The sequence below is a fragment of the Cicer arietinum genome, chromosome 3 (genome assembly GCF_000331145.2).
Source record: "Cicer arietinum cultivar CDC Frontier isolate Library 1 chromosome 3, Cicar.CDCFrontier_v2.0, whole genome shotgun sequence".
Taxonomy (NCBI): Eukaryota; Viridiplantae; Streptophyta; class Magnoliopsida; order Fabales; family Fabaceae; genus Cicer; species Cicer arietinum.
Window position 1 is genome coordinate 3288887 of NC_021162.2, and position 10557 is coordinate 3299443.

Here is a 10557-nt window from a genome sequence, read left to right on the forward strand (position 1 = left end):
CCTCCCCTCTCTTTCTCTCTCTCTCTACAACAACTTTTTCAGTTTTTTTTCCTCTTTAGAGACAAAAGAAACAAACAACAGAAAAGGTTTGTTTTTCTTTCTTCATCTGTGTTTTTTTTAACATAGAAAAATGTCGGAGACAAAAGACCCGGCGATTAAGCTATTTGGAAAGACGATTCCGGTGCCGGATATTCTTGTCGGAACTCCGGCTTTATCTTCCGGTGATGTTGTTGACGAGAGTATTGATCAGAATCATGATTCTTCTATCAACTCTTCTAAGGATGAACAAGAACAAGAAATTGTGATGGTACGAGAATTTTTTTGGGTTGAAAAAATTTTTGATTTTGATTTTGACCCTTTATTTGGAATGAAAAAATATTTAATGGGTTGGTGTTAGTTTGGCTTAATAAAGCATTATTAAGATTCTTTTGACTTGCTTTGGTGACATGTGTTATTGTATTTTGAGTTTTATTTTTGTTGTTTTGTTTATGACTTTTTTTTCTTCTTTTTCAAGAGTTTAAGTGTTTGATTGGGGATTTTGGGTTGTTTTCAATCTGGGGAAGTTAAATAATTTGATGAGTCTAATTCAAATTTCCAAATCCTATACTCTGTAATTGAAGTTATAATTTGACTTGCTGAAGTTTGATTTTTTGGATGGATTGAAACAATAAGAAAGTGTATTTGAATTAGCTTTTTTTGTATCTAAAATAATTTGATTATAGCCAAAGACTTTGTGAAAATAGCTTATAGTCTGCCAACTTTTGTATGCTCTCAGTTCAATTTCAAGACCATAAAAGTTGAGAAAATTGATTTTATTTTTTTATGGCTTTATCTTTCTGATTCTTTTGGTCTATCTTTGAGACAATAAATCAGCATGCTCTTGAAAAAGTATTGCAGTTTTCTATTTGATTTGACTTTTGAGTTTTATATGGATTCTTCCAAATCCAGAAAGAGTAAAATTTGAAAAATTACCACAATACAATCTTGAGTAGATTCCTATTTTCTATGCTTTTTCTTTTGATTTCTCTGTTGTCAACTGTTTTGTTTATATCACCACTTAGTTTGCCTTTTTTGTAATTTGATGTTCTGTCTTGTTTTAAAGAAGAATAATGAACTATCTCCTTTTGATTTCTCATTTTTTCTATACAAGTTTCCACAATGCATTTCAATTATATACTCCTTTTCTTTGGTTTGAGCTTGCAAGTATGCTTGTGTTTGAAGGTAATGTTTCCAGCTTCAAACCAAACTTTTTCGAAGTGTTTATTTTTTGGAATAAAAGAATCAGTGGAGTCTCTGCCTTTTCATGTTTATTTTGTTTGACTTTGGAAGATATCGATATATGTCAGTTTATATTCTCTTCATGATATAATGGCTGTGCTTATACTATACAATTCGGTGGATGGAAACATACTAAGGTGTGTGGTTTTCTTGAATACAGGACACATTGGGAGACAAACCAACTGATGGGAAAAAGGAAGATGGAGTCCCTACCAAATCGTCGGAAGAATTCTCCACTCCAGATGCAGCCTCTAGGACTGGTGAAGAATCTGAGAGGGAGGCTGCTACGTTGAAAACTTCAAAGATTGAAGAAGAACAAGATGAGACAAGTAATTCACATGACAAGAACCTAAAAAAACCAGACAAAATATTGCCTTGTCCCCGTTGTAGTAGCATGGACACCAAATTTTGCTACTATAATAATTATAATGTCAACCAACCTCGTCACTTCTGCAAGAATTGTCAGAGATACTGGACTGCGGGTGGAACAATGAGAAATGTACCGGTAGGTGCCGGTCGCAGAAAGAACAAGAACTCTTCTTCTCACTATCGTCAAATAACTGTCACCGAATCAACACTTCAGAATTCTCGGACAGACTTTCCGCGTAGATCCTACCAACCTTCTTTGAAATGCAATGGTACACTACTTACATTTGGATCCGAAACACCCTTGTGTGAATCAGTGGCATCTGTTTTGAAACTTGCTGATAGAACAGTGCAAAATTACGCAAGAAATGGATTTGATAAACCTGAAGAACTACGAATTTGTGTTCCACATGCCACTGGAGAAAAAGGCGATGATCAATCCAATAAATCATCTATTACCTCGACAAAGTCAATGGAAGGTGGAAGAACCAATGTATCCCAAGAACAAGCTATGTCGAATGGACAAAGTTTCCCCCTACAAGGTCACTACTTTCGTCCTGGAACTCCTTGGCCTTTTCCATGGAACCCAATGCAGTGGAGCTCACCAGTGCCACCACCTTCTCTTTGCCAACCTGGATTTTCTCTACCACTCTATCCTGCAACGACTTACTGGGGTTGTACCGTGCCAGGTGCATGGAACATCCCATGGCAAGCACAACCATTATCACCAAATGGTGCAAACCTTAACTCTAGTCCCAACTCTCCAACCTTAGGTAAACATTCAAGGGAAGATAACTCGATCAGATCGAGTGACTCCAGCGGAACAGATGGAGATGGTAAGAAAGAAAGTAGCGAAGAAAAGTGCTTGTGGTTTCCAAAAACTTTGAGGATTGATGACTCAAGAGAAGCAGAAAAAAGCTCGTTCTGGACAACACTCGGGATTAAAAATGACAACACCAACTCAGTTCCTTCAAGAGGACTCTTTGAAGCATTCCCTTCAAAATGTGATGATAAAAATCACTCGGTGCAAGCCTCACTTGTCTTGCAAGCCAATCCGGCAGCACTGTCTAGATCACTTAACTTTCAAGAGACTTCGTAACCACTTAGCTTATATATCGATAATTGTGTTTTTGGATGCATCAAATTGATTCACGGCGTTCAGCTTTCCTGAGGAAATCATGAACTCTAAAGCCACTTTGGTTCGCCAAACTTGTTGGTAATAGTTCTTGTTAGTTCATGTACATATAAGTTCATATGACATAGTGAGTTTGTTTTCCAACACCTCTTATGTATATAGAAATAAGAATAAGAATGAGGTTTCATATTGTACTTTACTTCTTGTTCTGGTTTCTTTCTTTTAGAATGCAACTTATGTTTTTCATTGACTTAGCTACTTTGGCTTGGTTTATAAATTATAATCATTACTTATTAGTGGAAACTTTAACTATGTAATGGCTGGTTGTATTGTAGGATTAGTGTGTTAATTTCTAAATTCCTTTACTTAATTTTAAGTATATATACAAAGGTGAAAATACATATTTTTCTCTATGGAATTTCTTTGCTGCTTTTAATTTTTAAAATGTATCAAGAACATGAAAGAAAGACTGATTTAAGAGTTAGGAATTGCCATACTTTTTTGACAATGCTGATTATCATTTTTCATTCCATTTTTTAGTTCAATGAAATAAACCACATTGAACTTACAAGTTGCAATTGAAATCAGAATAACTGTCCAAGTCTTATTAATTGTCATCCTTGTTGGAAAGGGAACTCTTAATGGAAAATGGACCTGTATTTAATATTTATACAGTTTCTCAATGGTTTCCAATGTTATTTTACTAGTGTGAGACAAGCTTGACAGAAAATAAAAATAAAAATAAAAATAAAAATAAAAATAAAAATAGGTAGTCTGATGTGTAGAAATTGAATGTATAGTGTTGGAAATGCTAGTATAATATATTTTTGATTAGTTAAATATGATACCAAGTCAATCAATAGCCCGATTCTTTACCTGACAAGTGTGATTGATCTCGACATGTCAATCCATGTTCTATAGCTAATGGATACGACGTATAAGAGTTGGAATTTTCCTATTGATTTTGTAGGTTTTAATCATCATGTCAACTAATACATTTGAATTGTTCTCCACTTGGAGGTGCATAACCCATTGGCGATGGACCATGTCCATACTCATATACATACCCCATATTCCTAAATGAAAGGCGTCATAAGCCTCAATTTGATGTGGATAACTGATCACATACTTCCTACTCCTGTCTCGAAGAAGGCTGCTACATCCTAAATATTGATTGAGCTTTTGTGTGTGCCATCACACTTGAGCTTGGTTCATCTTTCCGAGGTCTTTTCCAGGCAATGAAGACAATGTCTAGTTGTTGGATCCACTAGTCACGTGAGGATATTTGAAACTCTCTATCTCCCTTGCCATCTTGATAATTACATGAGTTGGATTGCTCGAGTGCTTAAATTCTTCTTCAAAGATACTTTTGTTTCTCCACGTTTATAGCTGCCAGTAAACTACCATGAAGATTGTCTACCACTCGTTGTAGTATGCACCCCTCTCCTTATGCTCGAGGTTATTGAAGATTCAATCCCTTGTTATGAGGAAGATGGTTGTTTAGGAAAATGATATCCCAAGTTCTTACAGTCGTCAAGATATCCTTTATAGTCAATATTGTGTCTATAGTCAACCCAATAGAGGTATTCATGAATGAGTGTCCTCCAGACATCAATTTGTCAAGCCAAAAATGAATTTGTTGCCCATTGCCCAAATGCCAAATAGTATTGTTCTAGAAACTATCCCAAATACAGGTCATGACCTTCCGAAGTGGAGAATCATAAGGTTGGGATTTTATACATTAATTTTCATAACATTTTCATGAGTAAAACTTCATTCATCTGGTAAGAGTTTCGTATCTCGAGTCCTCCATCCATTTTATGCAAGCAACAAACCTCCCCGCTAATCAGATGTGGTTTACAAGTTTTGGTTTATATCACCGACATAAAAACTCTATGAATCTTCTCCATCTCTTTACACAACGTCCTAAAAAACTTGATATCTTGCATATAATAATATATCTTTGATTATAAGATATTATAATATATCTTTGATTAATTAAATTATAGTTGTTGATTGCACCCACAAAATTAGAGTTCATACAAATTAATAAATCATATTAATTTGTTTATAAAACAACGAGTTTCCAAACTATTTTAATATATTGATTTAATTTAATTACTAACGGTATTCATCATAAGATAAAAATTATATTAATTTGTTTAGAAAACAATGAGTTTCCAAACTATTTTAATATATTGATTCAGTTATAATATTTTGTTCGATAAAGGTAGTAACTTTATGAAGAAATAATAAAAGTAAATTAAAGATGATTAAAAAAAGAAAAGATATTTGACCTTTTTATTTATCTTTTTATGTGAAATTAATTTTTGTAGAGTGTAGTGTTGCCACTTTATATTTAGGTGTGTATAAATGACTAAGATTAAAATGTGTCATGTGTTTATTCTATAGTGTTAAGAGTCATTCGTAATTAATAGGATAATTAATGTAAATTTGATTGCAATTTATATATAGTATAGTTTTGCATTTGTATATAGTATAAATAGATAGATATTTTGTATAACTTTGAATATAAAAATGACATGTGTCATATGTTAATCTACGAACGTTGAGACTCATTCGTAATTAATAGTGTAATCAATGAAAACTTCATTTTATTATATATATAATATAAATAAATAGATAGATAAATATAATATAATATAGATTATTAAAAGAAATTGAAGAGGGGAAAATTAGGTGTGACAAAATGGATTCATTTGTCCATCCATATCCATTCAATCCATCAAAACTAAAATTCATCCAATCCTTTTATTCTAACAACAAAAAGTTAATGGATTTGATTCAATCCATCTATTTAATAATAATTAATCTCAATTCATAAATTTAGTTTTTTTTTTAAAACCAATGGATCCCCTCAAATAAAATTTTAAAATCCATTGGATTTTTAACTAATAAAATTCATCAAATATTAATTTTTATTCAAAAAATATTTCATAAAATTTGTATAGTATGAATTTTACTTAATTAATGTTTATTTTAGGTCTAAAATTTGTTGCGCCATCATTCAGATATATAGACATTATGGTATGATGTTGGTTAAAAATAAGATTCAATGTTTAGTGGTTTCTTCTCCTACTTTTAATGTGTACTTAGATCGACTAATTTTAATATATTTTTGATTAAATTCTAACTATAAATTGATCAATTCCAAAATATTAATTGGAGATTTTTAAAAATAGAAGACAATTAAAAAATAAGCCAGCTCAAATTTTTTGTGTATAGCATAAAAAAGTGGTTCAACAATCCATTAATGTTTCCTAGTGGTGAACTCACACATAAAATAAATACTAGTAGGTGCTCAAATTTGGTTGAAAATTGCAATGACAGTAACAATGACGGTTCTATAGAAATTTGTTATAGGACCGTCGGTTGGGAGATAAAGGACATAGGTTAAATTTTGACATTATTTTTCGAACTGACATGCAGCTGGGTCTTGGCACAAATTTGATTACACAAACACATGTCATACGATAGGTGTTTCTCACACATTAATTAATTAATTAATTTATTATTTTACGAAATTAATTCTTTTATTTTTAAAATATAATAGTTTTGGTATTTTGTATAATTTTTTAATTAAAAAATAACGATATGATATATTTTAAATAATATGATAGATGATAGATAATATAGAATGATTGATATCTATAAAATCACAATAAAATTATTTAAAAATTTAATTTTCAACTTCTATTTTTTTATTATTGTAATTTAATTAATATTTAATTAATAATATATGAATAATTAATGCAATTAGATCGTTCAATATCATGAAATCGTATGTCACATCATTTAAAATATGTCAAATTATTATTTTTAGTTTAAAAATTCAAAAAAAAAAGAAATTAAAATTATCGACTTTTAAAATAAAATGATCGATTATATAAATTGGTAAAAATAGAGATCATAAATGTAACTAAACATAATTTTAATTTGATATAGTGTAATATATTTTAAATTTAATTCTTCAATTTTTACATTATAATTTTAAAGATTCAATTTACTTGTTTTGATGTAGCAAAAACTATTAACGTATATATAAATATATATATATATATATTATTGATTTTAACAAATTCTTTTATCAGTAAAATATTTTAATAAAAAGACTAAATTGATTGATGTTGTTTAAAGATATTCTCAAGAGTTCCATAAATATCATAATATGAAAATATTATTTGCATATACCAATGTGATTTTGGGTTTTATAGATTTGATCAAAATTATATTTTTAAATAATTTTAAAAATGGATTCTATTGGATTTTGACTATTATTTTTATGCATTTGGAAGTGTAAATTGAAAAGGAGATATATTTGAAGAGTGAAGAATAATATTTTAAATGAATTTAGAGATCAAATATTCTATTTGAGTAAAAATTATGTGGATGTCATATATTTAAGTTGATCCATTGGATAATTTTTTATTTCATAAAATTGAGTATAGAATATCTATTTTATCAAAATTTGAGTACAAGGGTGGATGCGGTCATCAAAATTTGATGAATCTAGACAATTTGTATTTGGCCTAGCTAGGTCTCTGTTTCTGTTCCAAAAGTTTTGTTATGTTGTTTTCTGATTGTACTGTTGCCATCTTGTACTTCTTGTACTTGTGGGTCTTATGTATTTTAATAAAAGTATATATAATACTCTCTTTCCTTTGAAATTAAAAAGAAATTAGGATATAAATTAAATATGTCATAGGTTCTTTTTCGGAAGCATATTTATAGGTTTGGTACATCATTGGTGTCAAAACATATTTAAGTTAAAAATAATTAATTATTAAATTTATTTGCAAATTTTTAAAATAATTTTCTACATTTTAAATACATTTTTATTAATTTTAATTATTATAATTAGTCCCTCCTACTAAAATACTCTTCAATTGTTGTAAATTTTATTTTTCTATGATTATTTTATTTTCATGGAACAAATTCCAATTAATAACACATTTAATAAACACTTACATTTTTACGAAATTAAGAAGATTAATTATATTTAAGTGAATTTTCAATAAATATCATTAAATAAAGTAAAAATCACTTATACTACTCAATTCTATTATAAGTATCTTATTCTGAGTTATGTATAATTATTAAAAAATAATTAATTAATTCCAATAATAAAATATGTTTTATTTATTAAAATATTCTTATTAATTGTAATTAATAAAAAATTAATAAATTAAAATACAACAAATAAATATATCAATTAAAAAATAACTAATGTTACATTTATAGCTTTTGGGGGAGAAGCATGTAAATTAAATTATAAATATTAAATGTCATGTAAATGCTAAAAAAAACACATAAAAAAGTCAAAGAGTGAGGGGATAACCTATAGTTAAAAAAACAAAAACGTGTGTAAAGCATATGACGCCAACACAAAGGTAACAATCTGCTCCTTCCCTATGTTTGGCTGGATCTGAGTTGAACCAAAGTCGGTTTCCTATTTTTATTGTTTCATTCAGAATCTTACACACACACACACTTCACTGTCTCCCTCACACACACATATATATATATACCCTTCTTTTCACTCTTCTCCATACCCACCAAAATCACTTCTTTTTGTTCCTTATTTGCTTAGATCACCAATTTCTTTCATACCCATTTCATAAAAACCTTCACAAAATAATGGGTCGGTCACTTTTTCTCGTGATTCTTCTTGTTTCATCTTTTCTCTTTCTCTCATTTGGTTATGGTATAGTTTTATCTCTCCCAAATCAATCAATGTATATTTTATTTCATTTTATGTTTTGTTTGATTTTTTATTTCTTATTTTTTGATTTTTGATTTTTTGATGTTTTGTTTTGTTTGTTAATTTTAAGGTTTTGGAAGAGTGTTACTTATGGAGACAGTTGAAGATGGAGATTCTATGAAACGACTCATGGTTAGTTAGTTAATTTGTTATTATTATTTTTTTTTACTCATGGTTAAAGTTAGTTAAAATGAACATATTTTAGAAAATAAAATTGAAAACTATTTTCACAAATGAAAATTAAATAGACTCTAAATAATTTTATTTTCATTTCTTAGTTTGGTTTGTTTTGGGATTTTGTTAGTGAAATTTAACTTGGAATTGGTGTTTATTCAGGAGCATGCTAATAGGAAAATGAGAGAAGTGTATGAAATTATGGATTATTCAGAGCCAGAGCCAAATACCAATCCCAAGAGTGGGATTATTTCCAGTCCTCCTCCAACAATTATTCCAGCTTCTCCACCATACGCTTAGATGTAACAACAAAATTATAAAATTTGATTCATCTAAAGTAAGTTTAATTCACTTTAAAAGGTAAAGTGAATATTACGAAACTTTGGTTAAGAAATCAAAGTTAGATATTGCAATTAAATCATGATAAATTATGAGTTTGTTGAAATAAAGGCGGTTTGATTTTTTCACTATATATCGAGCTCATTTTAGTGGAATCAAATTTCAAAATTAATTAGATTTTTGCAATGGTTTGTAAAATAAATTGAGCGTGTAATCACATTCACCTTTAACTTGAGATCCATAGAATTGGGATCATGTTAAATTTGTTGCTGCTAGTTTATTTTCTTTGGTTTGTCTTGTGCTTTAAGAAATGTAATGATAAAATGGATAATAAAATGTATTAGTATATGTTTGGTATTACAATTTGGAAGGTATAATTTGCTTGGATATATATTTTCAAATGACATAAAATTGGATGTGGATGTACATATCCAATCCAAACTAGTTTCGGTGGATAATCTTTTAATTGAAAGTAGAACCTTTATGAATTCAAAATTTTGTTATATTTAAAGAGAAAATTTACCTCTTTAAAATTTAACTGTCTCTGTAGTTGCAATACATGGTAGACTATATAGTCATGTAGTTGTAGAGATCAAGGTTTATAAATACAAGTAATTCATGTTATTCTACTGGTTAGTTTGCTTTTGATCATTTTTTTTATAGTTTTTGTAAAATTTATTCATATTAAAATTAATATTTAAATTATAGAATATTTGATTTCAGTTTTTAAAGTAAAAGCTAAAATAAAATTAGATGGAGCAAATTTAATATGAACTAATTTTGTATAAATTAAAATAACATACTAATGATTAAAAGTAAAAATTGATATATTTACATAAATTAAAAATTAAAAATATTTTTATAAGAATTAAAAATAAAAATTATATATTTATTGTGACTAAAAATATATCTAAGTTTTTAATTTAAGATTATTTTAACTTAATTTGTTAATTTACAAAAATGTTATATTAAAATTATGTTTAATATATGCCCCTAAATATTAAAATAAAAAAAATATGTTTAATAATTTGATACATTTTATAGTTGTGTCCAAACATGAAGGTGGTGATGATGATCGAATGCAGCTTCCTGCATGCATCAAGTTATTTCCTCGATTCTTAATGTGCATAGTATAATATTAAGGGACACATGCATCTCTTTCTTCCACGAATTATCTTAATCATAAATGTATATATAAATTAATATTTGACTTGCAAGTTAGAGTGCCTCTCTCGAGGCATGATTTGCCTAGTTTAAAGTTTACTAAAGTGTTGACAATAGTTTTCACGTGCAATATATGTATATTATATATCGTGATTCGTGAGGAGATATATATATATATTAGATGAAATACAATTTACCCCTTTGCACTTGAAGAGCTGCATTGCAATTTTAACACATTATTTGAGTACAGGTACATATATATATATATATATATATATATATATATATATATATATATATATATATCTTTATTTTTTTA

General features: G+C 28.4%; 2 protein-coding genes across 2 annotated transcripts; both read left to right on the forward strand.

The window, feature by feature from the left end:
- Nucleotides 1-3092, forward strand: LOC101512379 (cyclic dof factor 2). The gene is made up of 2 exons (XM_004491759.3): nucleotides 1-307; nucleotides 1439-3092. The coding sequence occupies exons 1-2, from the start codon at nucleotides 131-133 to the stop codon at nucleotides 2741-2743; spliced, it is 1482 nt and encodes a 493-aa protein (XP_004491816.1). The 5' UTR covers nucleotides 1-130; the 3' UTR covers nucleotides 2744-3092.
- A 5104-nt stretch (nucleotides 3093-8196) lies between these two features.
- Nucleotides 8197-9437, forward strand: LOC101490238 (uncharacterized). Its single transcript, XM_027332544.2, has 3 exons — nucleotides 8197-8504; nucleotides 8632-8693; nucleotides 8898-9437. Exons 1-3 carry the CDS (start codon nucleotides 8438-8440, stop codon nucleotides 9033-9035), a joined length of 267 nt encoding a protein of 88 aa, XP_027188345.1. The 5' UTR covers nucleotides 8197-8437; the 3' UTR covers nucleotides 9036-9437.
- The last annotated feature ends 1120 nt before the right edge of the window (nucleotides 9438-10557 follow it).